Raw genomic sequence first — 14,494 nt, 5'->3', positions numbered from 1 at the left:
AGGCGTGGGTGACTGATCCCCGGGTGCACCAATCAGACCCCCGCCAATCGCGGCCGGGAGTGGGTGCGCGCGTGGCCGGGTGACAGGGATGGAGAATGGGCGGCTCTCGCCGAGCCACTCGTAGAAAACCGACCAATCACAACAGAGCTTGGCGTTGAGTGACGGGCAGGCGGCGCAATGGGAGGCGTGGGGGCGGAGCCGTGGGGGCGGGTCCCCGGGCCCGCTGTCTGCGGCCGCCGGGCAGGCGACTCCTGTCCCGAGCGGAGGCTGCGGAGCCGGAGCCGGGGGAGGGGGCAGCGGCTGTCAGACGGACCGCGGAGGCGCCCGCCGCTCCTCACCGGTGAGGGCGCCGACCTAGGACGCGGGGACCCCGGGAGGGTGGGCGTCGCGGAGTCAGGGGGCCTCGGGGACCGGGGGTTGGGACCATACTGAGGGCCCATCGGCTCTCCTGCCCGTAGGGTGGCGGGGACTCGGGCTCTGCAAGGGGCTCGTGGTCCGCGACCCCCTCCCAGGGCACGGCCAGCGTCTGGGCCGGGGGAGGGTCGGGCCAGGCCGGGTCGGATTGGGTTGGGTTCCGCCGGGAGGAGGCGTTTCTGAGCCGGCCCAGCCACCCAGCGCCGGTGACATCACCGACCCCCTCCCCTCTCCCCGTTCCCTGCTCGCCGCGCCTTTTGTCCCGGCTCCCGGCGGGGCTCGCCTCTGCCCCGCCCCTCCCCGCGCCTCTGCGAGGGAGGAGACTCCCTGCCAGTGACTTCATTGAGCAGGTTCTTGGGGATTGGATTGGGGTCGGGTCCTCCCCATAGATAGAGAGGCAGGGGAACTTGGTGCTTCTCAGGCCCTCGCTGACAATCACACCTGCCACAGGTACACACGCTGCCACACACACACACACACACACACACACACACACTCACACACGCTCTCACTGCCAGCCTTACTGTCACACTGTCACACAGCCATTCACAACCAGCCAGGCATTGCCGCCGCACCTAAGAGCAGGTGGCCCCTGGACCCCATCCCTTCCCGCTCCACGCCTGGGCTTCAGGTCCAGCTCCTGTTGCACCGGACAGGCCTTGCTGGGTAAGTGCCTCTGAGAACCTGAGGAGGTGACTGCCTGCCGGAGCTGCAGCCGTCCACGCAGGCTCCCGAGGGGCGAGCAGAGGCGAGGGGCTGGGCCGGGCATGTTTAAGCGCACGGTGCTCTCCTGCCCACCCCCAGCAGCAGCCCCACTGCAGGCCCGAGGAGCTTTCCGGAGCTTCCCACACTCCTGGGGAGAAGACTTCTTAGCCAGCTTGATGTTTAAAATTCAGCTGGAGCCCTTAAAACTTCGAGCGTGGACGCTGAATGGGTTTGTAAAGTTTCGGTAAGTCCCTCCGGAGAATGGCACCCGTGCCCATGCCAAGTCAAATTCTCCACCTCACGTCCCCCTTCCATTGCCTACCCGCCTCCTCCATTTCATCCTCATCTCATTCCCGTTACATATAAGTGCCTTCTGCCTCACCCCTACATGTGAGTGAAGTGTACCCCTTCCCATTCATCTCAAACCCTTCAGGCATCCATTTCTTTCCCACAAACATCTCCGGTATGTTAATTCTCCACATCTCTCTCTCAACACACGGGTCACCCCATTTTGAACCTCAGCCACTTCCATTTGTCACCCTTCACCCACCCTTTCCATCAGTACTTTGTGTTCTGTATCAGCCGCCTCCCCTCCCTGGACCAGTCCCCCTGGCCATTTCTCCTCATTTTCCATTCCTGCCTCAGCATTAGCCTCCTCTTTATTCTTCTCCATCAAAGACAGTGCCATGCCACGGGGCTCCTTTGTCATTCCAACGCGTGGCTTTTCGGTAGGGGGAGGGAGGGAGAAAAGGGCAGTTCTTGAAAGAGAACACCCTGTGTCTGTGGAGGCAAGAGAATTATAGATCTAGAACAGCTAGCAGGTGGGTGCCAGGGAAGAAGCTGGCCAGATGAAGAGGTAATACAGGGACATCAAGAGGATGGTGGGAGAACTGGCAAGTCTTTCATTTGCCCTCTGCCTAGAGGCTGCTGTAGTTCTCGGGGGGCACCCTGGTGGTGTGCTAGGATTCCTTCCCAGCCCCGGGGGAAAGAAGGTGTGGGCCAAGGCAGAGAGAGCAGACCACCCCCAGCTCCCGCTCAGAAGGCTTTGACTGCTGCTTCCGAAAATGGCTGCCCTCCCCCAGCTGCTCTTTCTTCTCTGCCTCCTCCAACCCCCGCCTCCCCCACCAGCCGTGACATACTGATAGGGGGAAGGAGGGGAGAACCCATCTTTGGGGAGCCTTCTCTTTGTCAGAGTGAGGTGACTCCCAGAACCATGAGTCAACCCAGCCACCTGCAACAGGCCCTGTGGGGGGCAGGAGCTAGGGCCATGGTCCCTACCTACCTGGAGTCTTGAGGCCTCCTCTTACGAATTATAGATAGCCCTCACTCCTGCCAGGAAACCCTGAACCCCTCGCTGAAAAACCCTGTGCCCACAGAGGCAGAAAAGCAGCCTTAGCTGTCGCTGCCAGCCCAGGGCATTGCTAGAAAGACTCTGGTTCTCCGGGCTTTGGTAGGGGTTGGCCAGATCTCAGTAGTGCGGGAGAAGGGCTTCTGGCCATTCTCCCAAAAAGCTTTAGATACAGGAACGTTCCCTTCCCTGCATATTCACCACAGAGACATTGGTGGAGGGGGGTTAGCATGGAAGGACTGGGGGCTTATGCTTCTCCCTCATATCACAAATGCCCCTGCATCCAGCCTAGAAGGGACTATCAGAGGGGTGTGGGCCTGGCACTGGGCCAGATCCTAAACCACTGGGCAGGTGAGGAAATGGTGGCTAGTGCCCAATTGCCTCCTAACAACTAAGGTTTAAAAAGGCCCTACCACCAGGATGCTTTTGTTCACTAACTTTCGAACAGACATGTCTTCACACACAGTTCTGAGTGTGGACACTGGGAAACGAGTAAAGGGAACAGTTGCCCTGATTGGGGGAAGGACAGTGATCAACCCCCTCCTCATGAGGGAGTTAGAAGTGGCCGTTTCCAAAGGGCTGTGAGTCATCCTCTGATCTGAGTCACACGGGGACCAAGAGCAGGGGGGCCTGGGGTCTCCCATGCAGAGAGAACTCCAGGCCCCCACACCCTGACTCAGCCTGGCTGGCCAGAACAGCTGGCTGGAGATCGAGGCCTGTCCCCAGGCCTTAGGCCGCTGCCCCAGCTGCCCTCAGCCTGGGCACCATGCCTGAGGCATGGCGTAGGAGACCACGATTCTCAGGTGACCTCACTCCGAACACTGATCTTCACCAGCTTCTGTGCGTGGCTCTGCCAGTCCATGGTGCCACCTCACTCAGCAGGTCCTTTCGGGGGTCCTCAGTCCGGCCCAAGGATGTGGGCCTTAGCCTAGCTCCAAGAAGTGGGGCCAGAGCCCCCCGCCTGCTGCCGGGAAAACCAAGGGACTGGGGAAAGAATCACAGAATCCTAGAATGCCGAAGCTGGAAGAGATCAACTAGTCCCAGACCTTTGTTTTTACTGATGGGGAGACAGAGGCCCACAGGAAAGTCACGCGGTGACTTTTAGGGATTGCAGGATCGTCAGGAGCAGGGCTGGGGCAGCAGGGAACAGAGGCACCAAGGATCGGCCCTGGGTTTCTTTCAGAAACAAGGAGACCAGTGCCGGCCCAGTGGCTGTGATGGGAAAGGATTATTACAAGATTCTTGGGATCCCATCGGGAGCCAATGAGGATGAGATCAAGAAAGCCTATCGGAAGATGGCCTTGAAGTACCACCCAGACAAGAACAAAGAACCCAACGCTGAGGAGAAGTTTAAGGAGATTGCAGAGGCCTATGATGTGCTGAGTGACCCTAAGAAGCGAGGCCTCTATGACCAGTATGGGGAGGAAGGTAAGAGAGTGGCGCTCCAGCCTGACGTCGGGCCCCTGTCCTGGTCTGGGGTCCTCGGTGGCCTGTTTCTCATAACCGGGGGCTGGAGGCTGAGGAGGGGGGAGGGGGGAGGTGCGTGTTCCTCACGCTGACACCCAGAGGAAAGAAGAGACCACCCCCTTCCCAGCCTCAGCTTCCCATAGTCCCCCCCGCCCCCTCTGCCCCTCTCCCTGCTTAAGTTCAGGCCTTAGTGAGGTCTGAAGCTAGAACCAGGGCCTTCCCCCTCCCTCTGTCCCCTCCCAGCCCTTATTAGTCCTGCCTGAAGTCCCCGCTGCTCCATTGGCTGACGAGGACGGTTAGGGAAAGGGAGTGTATGGCTCTCAGAGCATTTACATCCATCAGCATAAAAGTCTGACCCTTCAGCAGCCTGGGAATTAGCCACTGGAGCACTGAGCTAGCGATTGGGTTGTTCTTTCTCCGCCCGCTCCCTGCCCACTTCGGGCCATCAGAATAGAGGTGCGGCTTCGCCTCCCGGAGGAAGTGGCAGGGATCCAAGGGTGGAAGGGAAACTGCTGCTGGCATATTGGCCCCTCCCGGGGGTAGCTGGTGGCCACGCACAGGGTGGCAGGAAAGGCCCAAATAAAGCCTCTGAGAGGGCGGCCCCTCCCCGCACATCCCACGGGCATGATGTAGCAGCTAATTCTGGGCCTGCCCCTCAGGGCTGCCTGCCACCCGCCAGCCACAGGCACCTGTCAGGCTATATTAAGAGACATAGTCACAGCCGAGGACTCTCCTTCCCCGGAGAAGCTGTCCTTCCTCCCTGACTACGTGCACCTTTCTTTTACATTCTCCCGTGACTCTCCTCACGGTAGCCTCACATTAGATAGGCTAGCCATGTGCACTGTGCCTGATACAGAGTTCCTCTCCTCCTCCTAGCTTTGTGTCCCATGCCATTATCTTCTGGCACCCCAGTCCTCCCAGCCCCCTCTCTTACGTCTCCATGCCACTAGTTCCTTCCGTTTTTTACCCAGCTCACCTACCAACTCCCAGATTCACCAGGCGCCTTCTGGGTTCCCCAGTCCTCTCTCAGCTAAGAATGTGTTTTTTCTCTGGGATGGAGGAATGGGAGAAGTAGAGGCGGGGAAAGTGGGTCTCCTTGCAGACACTATGCCACCATGTGACCTTTTTGGGAATTGCACTCATTCCTCCACCTGCCTCACCTTTGTTTAGGAAGAAGGTGAGAGCTGGAAACTTAACCCTTCTGCCTGACCCAGCCTAAGTGAAGGGCAGAGCTCGGCCCCTAGGCCCAGACCCTGGTTTCTAAAGCAGATCTGCATCCCGGGAGGATGCAGCACAGCCTTAAGGAGACAGCCAGAGCCTGGGGAGGGAAAAGCAGCCTTGGAAATGGGGGTTATATTTCTGTCCGCCCTGCCTCCTCCCCAGCAACCAGACAGAACAGTTGTGCACAAAGACTCTGTACTCAGCCCTGGCTGGGGACAAGTTGTTCCAGCTTGAAAAGGGGGTGGTTAGTGGTACATCAGGAATCCCCACAGAGAAATTACCCCTTCCTGTTGTCATTAGTCCAACCTCCCTCTTTCGCTGAGCTGTGCCACGCTTCTTGAACTCACCTGATAATCACACCGCCACAGAAGGAAAGAACAGACCCCGCGTCTTTAGGAAGAGGTGAAAAGGCAGCTGCCACAAGTCTCTGAGCTGCCTGCCACTTGGCCTCTCTCATGAAATCCAAATCTAATAAGAGGCTAATTTAGGCTCTGGCTTCCATAGCCAATTGAAATTCTAGATAAAAGAGTTTTAAGAAAAAGAGTCCCTTCCCATAGCTTGGACTCCACCCTAAGTCTACATGTTATAGATCACTTCTCTATAATCCCCACCTCGATCCTTCCTCTGTGCCCTACTATCCCCATCCTCACCACTGCCACCCCCCATTAAGGCCGCCTCCTTAGACAGGACCTAACGCCAGCAAGAGCAGCTGGGGTCCCCACCCACCACGTGCCAGCTCATTCATTCATTTTGGCTGCTCTGACATTAAGTGTGAGGGGGTAAGGCTGAGTGTTACATAACTCCAGGGAGCTCCATTCCCATGGTAGCCTATGACTGTCCAATGTGTGAATGGCACCCCCCGGAGTTGTGCAATACTGTGAGCCCTGACTGTGGGAACCAAGCATTTGAAAACTTTTTCTAAAGAAGTCGCTCCTCGTCTCCAAGCGGATGAGCTTTCCTGCTCTTGGGGAGCCCTCCTTATTTCCCATGTGGTCTGAGTCAGGGAAAGAAGAAACTGCTAGAAGCAGAGTAAGAGTGGGCTTCCTCCTGGACCGGATCCCTACTTTATTTGGGACAGGTCACTTGCTAGCCTCTGTGTCATCAAATCTTTCCCACTTGCCTCATGCTCTGTGTGTCTTTGGAGATAAGCAAAAATCTCAGAGCCAGATATGACTTGTAACGTGACCCAGGCCAGCCACTCAGAGCTCGGAGACATCTTTGGGGCATGGGTACACCGGAGAGATTACAGGACTGGAAGTCACATCCTCCAAAGACTTCCACTCTGAGCTTTTCCACCCACCGGGAAACTCGGCCTCTTTGAACCTCTGATGTGCTTTATTAAAAATATAATTAAGAGTAACATTTATTCTTGCCAGAGAACTTTCTTACTGCATTAGGCCAGCCCTCTCTCTGGGAGTTAAAGATTTCGTCTTTCTCTAGGCCAGTGTTTCCCAAACTTTTGACATATGTGTACCCCTTCTATAATTTCCGTAACGCCGAGTACCCCTCGTACTCATGAGAACGTAGAATTAGGCACAGCTAAGCACGGTACAGTGCACATCCCCACCAAACTCCGGTGCAACGCGTACCCCCACCAAACTCTTCCTGTGCCCCTGGGGGTGCGCGTACTACACTTTGGGAAACACTGCTCTAGGTCCATGAGTTGGGAGCTAGAGAGCAGGGAGAGGAGACCGGGGTGGGGCCCAGACCAGCCACACTGTCCCTAACTTCTCCTCCCTCCAGGCCTGAAGACCGGCGGTGGTTCGTCAGGTGGCTCCAGTGGCTCCTTTCACTACACCTTTCACGGGGACCCCCATGCCACCTTTGCCTCCTTCTTTGGTGGCTCCAACCCCTTCGATATCTTCTTTGCCAGCAGTCGCTCCACTCGACCCTTCAGTGGTTTTGATCCAGATGACATGGATGTGGATGATGACGAGGACCCATTTGGCGCCTTCGGCCGCTTTGGCTTCAATGGGCTGAGCAGGGGCCCGAGGCGAGCCCCCGAACCGCTGTACCCTCGGCGCAAGGTGCAGGACCCACCTGTGGTGCATGAGCTGAGGGTGTCCCTGGAGGAGATCTACCACGGCTCCACCAAGCGCATGAAGATCACCAGGCGGCGCCTCAACCCCGACGGGAGAACGGTGCGCACCGAGGACAAGATCCTGCACATCGTTATCAAGCGCGGCTGGAAGGAGGGCACCAAGATCACCTTCCCCAAAGAGGGCGATGCCACCCCCGACAACATCCCTGCCGACATAGTCTTTGTGCTCAAGGACAAGCCCCACGCACACTTCCGCCGAGATGGTACCAACGTGCTCTACTGTGCCCTGATCAGCCTCAAGGAGGTGCGGCCTGGGTCAGGCTGTGTGTGTGTGTGTGATGAGGGGGGTGGGGGTGGGGGGATGACAGGGACATCCTTTTCCTGTTTTAATCGTTGTCTCTCTTCCCAGTCACTCTGCCCCACCTTTCCCTCACTGTCTGCCTCCTTCCCCCCAGGCACTGTGTGGCTGTACCGTGAACATTCCCACCATCGATGGCCGCGTGATCCCTTTGCCCTGCAACGATGTCATCAAGCCAGGCACCGTGAAGAGACTCCGTGGGGAGGGCCTCCCCTTCCCCAAGGTGCCCACCCAACGGGGAGACCTCATTGTGGAATTCAAGGTCCGCTTCCCAGACAGATTAGCACCACAGACACGGCAGATCCTGAAGCAGCACCTGCCCTGCTCCTAGGCTCTGCCCCAGCCAGCCCGGCGGCCGCCACAGCAATACCCCCACTCGCCCCGCCCAATGTGCACCCAACTCCATATCCACTGGACACTGGCAACTTTTTTTAAATGCAAAAAAAAAAAAAAAAAAAAGCCACTGGTTTTCAGGAAAATGTTCCTGCCCCTGACCCCTTTCACAGCTGGGCTGCCTTGGGGGGGTGGGAGGGAGGTGGGGAGAGCTAGCCCAGACCAGGGGTCAGTTTCCATGTCACTTGCTTTGAATCCAGTTCCCACTCCAGTGGCTGGAGAGTGACCTGAGTGCTACTTGAAGACATAGAGGTCCCTGTCCATGCCTGTACATAGCACTCCCTCCTTCCCCTCTCAGCTCTGCTGACGCCCCGCTTCTCCCTTCCCTTTGGCTTCCGCCTGCGGGGGAGGAAGAGGACAGAAAGGACACTGCTTTCCCGCTCCAGCCCCACCTCCCGGTCCGCAGTGTCCGAGGCTATCACACACACATTCGCACACACAAAGCACTCGCCTAGAGCTGCCCGTGCCTCTCCCGGGTTGAGATAGAACGGGAACGCCCAGAACCAGGCCACTGAGCACGGGACACTTCATTCGGGGCAGGGAGGTGAACGGGGCCCTCAGCAGCCGCCCGGGCAGCTCCCCTGCCCGGACCCCACAGAGCTGGCAGTTCTGTCCTCCCTTTTGCTCTCAGGAGTGTCCAAGGATGGAGGGAGGGGAAGGGGGGCTGCTGCATTAGAGTTAAAGGGGGGGGGGGGGGGGCGGCCAGGATCCATCTCCCAGCCTTCATCAGGAAGGGAAAGGGCTTTGGGGTCAGGTGGCAGCTATTCCCCAGCAAGAGATTCAGGGTCACAGGTTTCTCCCCACACCTCTGAACTCAGGGCCTAGCCACCCCAAAACTTCCAAGTCCCATTTTTGTGATATGTGTAACTACTTATTTCTTACCCTTCATGGAGGCTGTGTGGGAAATTTCCAGCCCTTTGATGCCTGTGTGACTCCACCCCACTCCCAGAGTTGTGAAAGATCCAATACAGCGCAGAATCTAGGGTAAGACTCCTTCAGCAAGGTCCTGGGGTGGGGTCCTTAGGTTTTCTCACTATGACAAGCCCCTGAATGTTTTTATAGTAGTTTTTTTTTTTTGTATTTTTTGTAATGACAGTATTATGAAAAAAATAAAATATTTTAAAAATATGGCATCTGAGCCCCAGCCAGGTGGCTCAGTTGGTTGGAGCATCATCCTGTACACCAAAAAGGTTGTGGGTTCGATTCCTGGTCAGGGCACATACCTAGATTGCGGTTCCATCCCTAGTTAATTGCATAAGAGAGACTCGATCTCTAATCGGAGCACTTATGAGAGGCAACTATCCTCCTGATGTTTCTCTCTTTCTCTCCCTCTCCCTTTCTTTCTCTCTCAAATCAATAAACACATCCTCAGGGACGGATATCTATACATACAAAAGGCTAAGATGCAAAGTGTCCCCTCAGGAATTGGACCAGGAGACGGGGAGTTCGATCGCTTGAACCAGGGGGTGGTGTGGAACATGGCGGGCGACCAGCGATGGTGCTAAGGGAGCGAGAGAAGGAGGAGGTGGGGAGGCAGGGAACCTGATCAGCCCTGATGACCGGCCTGGCCTAGGGACCCTACCTGTGCATGAATTTCGTGCACCAGGCCTCTAGTATATATAATCACCTGACCAGAAGCAATGAACCTGGGCTGGCGGTGGGTGTGCCGTGCCAATATGAACCTTCCTCTGGGGCTCTGGTCCCCTTTGAGAAGCCAAACAGGACTTCAGAATAAGGTGAAGCTGATTCCTTCTTTCCTCTAAGCCCAGACTCCCAGGATTTCTAAAACATACACTCCACACAACAAAGACAGAAGATACCACTCACTATAAGAAGAAACAAATCTATTTGGAAAGAATAAATATGCTTTTTTTTAAATGAGAAACAGAGACTATCCTCTTTGAAGGCTGTGCTATCATGAGAATAAAAAGATTTTCTCTACATGAACTAGAATTTTCCTTTGAGAGAAATTTCCCTCTTAGGAGGAGATGGAAGAGGACTTTCTGGAGGACTAGAAAAGACATATCCCCACAGAAAGAGCCTGGGGCAGTGAGGAGGAGAGCCGGAGGTACCTGGGATCTTTGGTCCATGCTGGGGGGGGGTCTGGCTGGGAACACAGGCTTCGTGGGAGGCATGGACATCATAGCTGATCCTCAAATCTCCTAATTTTCCAGCGATGTGTGTCCTGGTGCCTGAGCCACCTGTCCTGCTGAGAGAGCTCTGGTCCTCAGGGCCTGTGTGCAGTGCTGACTGCAGGGTGCACCTGTCCCTTTCCTTGGATCTTGGTAGAGAGGAGCCCTCTAGTCAAAGGGCTCTGCCCAGGCCTAGACTTTGTCCTGGTGCTGATTTTCCTCTGCACCTAAGCCCTGATTCTCCCCTAGGATCCAGCCCATGATGATCATGCCCCACTGGGCTTCAGTGTCCCCACTGCCATGAAGACAGCTAGCTCTACCTTCACCTAGTCCTGGGCTCCACACAGAAACTGACACTGAATAGGCTTTTCACCAGGACCTTCCTGGCCTTGCCTTTTCCCCTGGGACAATGCCTCACTGAGCAGCGAGGGAAGACCCTAGAGGAGCTGGCTTCATTGTGTTGGAAACGGTCCCCCCAGGTTAGGGCTGTGAGAGTAGCTCTGGTTTGTCTTCAGTGCTCTGCAATAGACGTGTTTCAGCAAGCGACTCTAAAATAGCCCTAGAAGAATGAAAACATATAAAAGTATATACATCACCCAGCAAAGACTGGAAGACGCATCGGTTCCAATGATTTAATAAAACCTCTGTCCAGTCATTAACTGACCACTAAGCTAATCAAGCAGTGGCCATACACAACAGACAATATAGACTTCACAGAATTACTTCAGAGAAATCACTATGCAAACAACAGTAACAACAAACTCTAGAAAATCTAAATTCTAGAGTTGCCACATTATTAAAAATGTAAAATTTTCACACACAAAAAAGTACAAGATAGGTAAAGAAATAAAATATTTTTAAAAATGAGTAAGATTGGCACACACACACACATACATGGGGAGAAAAACAGCAATCAATTAAGTGACCGCGAAGAAGCCCAGACATTGAACTTACTAGACAAAAACTTCAAACCAGCTATTCAAAATATGTTCCAAAAAGTAAAGAAAAGTACGTCTAAAAAATACTAAGGGGCCCTGGCTAGTGTGGCTCAGTTGGTTGGACATTGTCCCATGCACTGAAAGGTACATGCCTGGGTTGTGGGCTCAATCCCCGGTCAGGACATCCAGGAGTTTCGCTCTGGCATTGATATTTCTCCCTTCTCCCTTCTTATCTCTCTACCAGGATGACAGTAAGGATGGGGAAGAGAAACAGATTTGAGAAACAGCTGAGGAAATTAGCAAAAGTTGGTGACTGGGAAAGATGAAGAGCGAGCAGTGTAGATGGCCACTGTGTTTCTTGCTTGGATGACTAAATGATACTAATAACTTTGAGGGATACAACAGGAAGAGCAAATTGGGTCAAAGAAAGAAAAATGACCTAAGTTATGAAGATGTTAGGCCTGAGGTACCTGTGGAAAAAGGAGCTCAGGGATGTTTAGCAAGAACTGGGATTTATGAGACAAGCTCATGGAAGTCAGTGCTGAAATAAGTAACCACATAAATAGCTACCGCACTGCCTCAGAGATCCTACTTTGGAGAGTAACACAGTCATTAAAAATTATGTTAGGAAGAGTTTATAGTGTGTAGAAAAGGTTTATGCTAAAATATTAACTGCTGTTGCCGAGACCAGTTTGGCTCAATGGATAGAGCGTCGGCTTGGGGACTGAAAGGTCCTGGGTTCGATTCCGGTCAAGGGCATGTACCTTGGTTGTGGGCATATCCCCAGTAGGGGGTGTGCAAGAGGCGGCTGATCGATGACTCTCTCTCATTGATGTTTCTAGCTCTCTATCTCTCTCCCTTCCTCTCTGTACAAAATCAATAAAATATATTAATAAAATAATAAAATAAAATAAAATATTAACTGCTTTCCTACCTTACAAAAACCTGTTCATTTAAGCAATGTAAAAATTTGAATAGTGATGTCTGGAAAGAAATACATAAAAATGCTATGGAAATTATTTTGACTTTGGAAGTTTATGGGACTCCTCCTTGGACTTTCTCATATCTTCTAAATTCAGTATATACGTTCATCATGGGAAAAGCTATTTAAAACAGTAATATTTCCTCCTATTTGTGTGGGACTTGGCTAGTGTTTCTATCAGACACAGGACCTGACACATAGTAGCCTGCCAATAAATGCAGTAAAATACCAATGCCTGAGACTCGAAGGCAACTGCTTTGAATTTCCCTCCCTTCTAGAAGGCTGGGGCCTGTCCTGTCCGCTAGAATGCCCTTCACCACAGTGGACCTCCACTCGGTCAGGAGCCTGCTTCTGCCCATCAGGACTCAGCCTCACCCCTGCCCACTGACACTGCCCTGAGGGGGCTAGGCTGGCCTCCCACCCATCATTCCCACGGCACCCCCACCCTCACCCCCACCCTCACAGCTCCTTCCAACTGCTCTGAAACAACTCTCCCAGGTCAAAACCGGTTTGGCTCAGTGGATAGAGCGTCAGCCTACGGACTGAAAGGTCCCAGGTTCGATTCCGGTCAGGGGCATGTACCTTGGTTGCGGGCACATCCCCAGTAGGGGGTGTGCAAGAGGCAGCTGGTCGATGTTTCTCTCTCATCGATGTTTCTAACTCTCTATCCCTCTCCCTTCCTAAATCAATAAATATTTTTTAAAAAGAGAAAAGAAACAACTCTCCCAGACTGTGGGCATGATCATCCCTTCCGTGGGAGCTGGCTTGGCAGGCAGAGTCTGAGACACTGACCCCTCCAGAGGGCGGTTCTGGGAATCTCACTGCCCGCTGACCAGTCGCTGCATTCTCAGGTACTGGCAGGGGACAAGTCCGTGTCCGAGCGGCAAGTGGAGGTGGGCCACTGGCCAGGCCCTTAACTCAGCGTCCTTTTGGAGAAGGATAGAGGAGGAAAGGGGGGAGGAGGAAGGGAAGAAGGGAGAAGGGAAGGGACAGGGAGGCGGAGGGAAAGGGAGTTGAGCAGCAAAGGGGGCTGAGGCCAGACATCAAAGCTCAGAAGCTCTGCCGTGGATCCTGGGCGCAGCCAGCCTATCCACAGCCCCCGCCAACCGAGGTGGGGGAGTCCCACAGCAGGAAGGGCCCTGGGGCATCTGAAAAGTCCCATCAAAATCTCAGCTGAGCTTAACTGCCCACCTCTGGTACCAAGGAAGCAAAGGAGGCTGCTTTGGGCGTCCAGAGGTGCTGCCTCCTGAGTTAGCCACCTGGAAGCCAGAGGAAGATTCCCGCTGCAGGCCCCAGCTCGCAACCAAAATCTCGCCCATTTCTCATTCATTCGCCCAGAAGTTACTGATACTAAACACCAGATGCTGGAGTTAAGGCAGGGTACTGGGTAGACAAGGTCCCAGCCCTCAGATAATTAAGACACATCAGCTACAATCTAGTGTGGAAAGTACTGGTGGGGGCGGAGAGGATAAGGGCACCCAGCCCAGCTTGGCAGGGTGAGGGGTGGGGGGTGGAGGGTGGGGGTTAAGGAAGGCCTCCCAGAGAGACAGCTTTCATTGTAGCAGGAAATGGTTTCTGATTCCTCTGCTAAGTGGAGGTCTGGCACATCAGCTTGGGGGTGGGGAGGTTGAGGGGGAGTTGCGAGGAAAAGAGAAGTTGACAAAAGTGAAAAAGGCTTGAGTTGATTTTTTAGTAGAAAGTGTTTTTTTAAGGAATGATGTAAGCACCCCAGGCAGGGAGCTTTTCCTCTTTTGATTAACAATGTATTCCAAATACTGAGACCAGTTCCTAGCACACATCAGGCACTTAATAAATGGAATTCATGAATAAATGCTTTTCAAGTGATGCTTGGAGCTAATCATTAATTGCAGACTGTGAGTTTATAGGGGGCACCAACTCACTCGTGTGATTTTATCCGCCACTTCTTGCAGGGCAGGTCTGGCCGAGGTAGAGTTGGGATTTTGCCAGGTAGAAATGATGAAAGGAGAATGAGTTGAGAAGAGCCTGGGAGGTTGACTATGAAGTCTATTGTGGAGAAGGAGGAAATGAAAGCAAGAGGCTGCTGACAGACAGGGAGAAAGTGGAAGGATCAATGGAATGGATGTCCTGACAAGGTTGGAGAATTGTCATCTTTAGGACAAATCAGAAGATGGGATGTCAGACTGAAAGGCAAAGCAGTTCCTAATGATGAGGCTTCAGATGTGACCACAGCTGGATTGGAGCAGAGGTAAAGGACTCTGAGATGGAAAGGTCTAGGAATTGAGAGTCTACCCTGTTTCCCCGAAAATAAGACAGTGTCTTATATTAGTTTTTGCTCCCAAAGATGCGCTGGGTCTTATTTTCAGGGGATGTCTTATTTTTCCATGAAGAAGAATACGGTACACATTTATTGTTAAATGAAAATAAAGGAAATTTATTATCTGTATACAGTGAGGTAGTATGGTAGTTGTCAACACAAACCAGACAAACTGTGAATTCTACAGTATCAAGAATTT

At 53.5% G+C, this 14,494-nt stretch overlaps 1 protein-coding gene across 4 annotated transcripts; it reads left to right on the top strand.

Annotated features, from left to right (window-relative positions):
- Nucleotides 1–216: 216 nt before the first annotated feature.
- DNAJB5 (DnaJ heat shock protein family (Hsp40) member B5) lies at nucleotides 217–9,075 on the top strand. Of its 4 annotated transcripts, none has more exons than XM_084898839.1 (5): nucleotides 217–340; nucleotides 1,219–1,363; nucleotides 3,651–3,895; nucleotides 6,899–7,500; nucleotides 7,652–9,075. In XM_084898839.1, the coding sequence occupies exons 2-5, from the start codon at nucleotides 1,296–1,298 to the stop codon at nucleotides 7,883–7,885; spliced, it is 1,149 nt and encodes a 382-aa protein (XP_084754965.1). In that variant the 5' UTR covers nucleotides 217–340; nucleotides 1,219–1,295; the 3' UTR covers nucleotides 7,886–9,075. The 4 variants fall into 4 exon arrangements, with proteins under 4 accessions (XP_084754965.1, XP_084754966.1, XP_084754967.1 ...); XM_084898840.1 differs by having other exon boundaries at nucleotides 221–340; nucleotides 1,222–1,363; XM_084898841.1 differs by lacking the exon at nucleotides 1,219–1,363 and having other exon boundaries at nucleotides 223–340.
- Nucleotides 9,076–14,494: the final 5,419 nt, after the last annotated feature.

This window comes from Pipistrellus hanaki (genome assembly GCF_964339955.1).
Source record: "Pipistrellus hanaki genome assembly, chromosome: 11".
In the NCBI taxonomy this organism is placed as follows: domain Eukaryota; kingdom Metazoa; phylum Chordata; class Mammalia; order Chiroptera; family Vespertilionidae; genus Pipistrellus; species Pipistrellus hanaki.
Note: the sequence above shows the minus strand (reverse complement) of the source record. Positions and strands in the feature narration are given on the sequence as shown.

Coding starts and splice junctions, on each gene's coding strand:
- DNAJB5 (XM_084898838.1), top strand. CDS start 1,182: ATGTTTAAGCGCACGGTGCTCTCCTGCCCACCCCCAGCAGCAGCCCCA. Junction 1,364..3,650: donor AATGGGTTTGTAAAGTTTCG/GTAAGTCCCTCC, acceptor GGTTTCTTTCAG/AAACAAGGAGACCAGTGCCG. Junction 7,501..7,651: donor CCCTGATCAGCCTCAAGGAG/GTGCGGCCTGGG, acceptor CCTTCCCCCCAG/GCACTGTGTGGCTGTACCGT.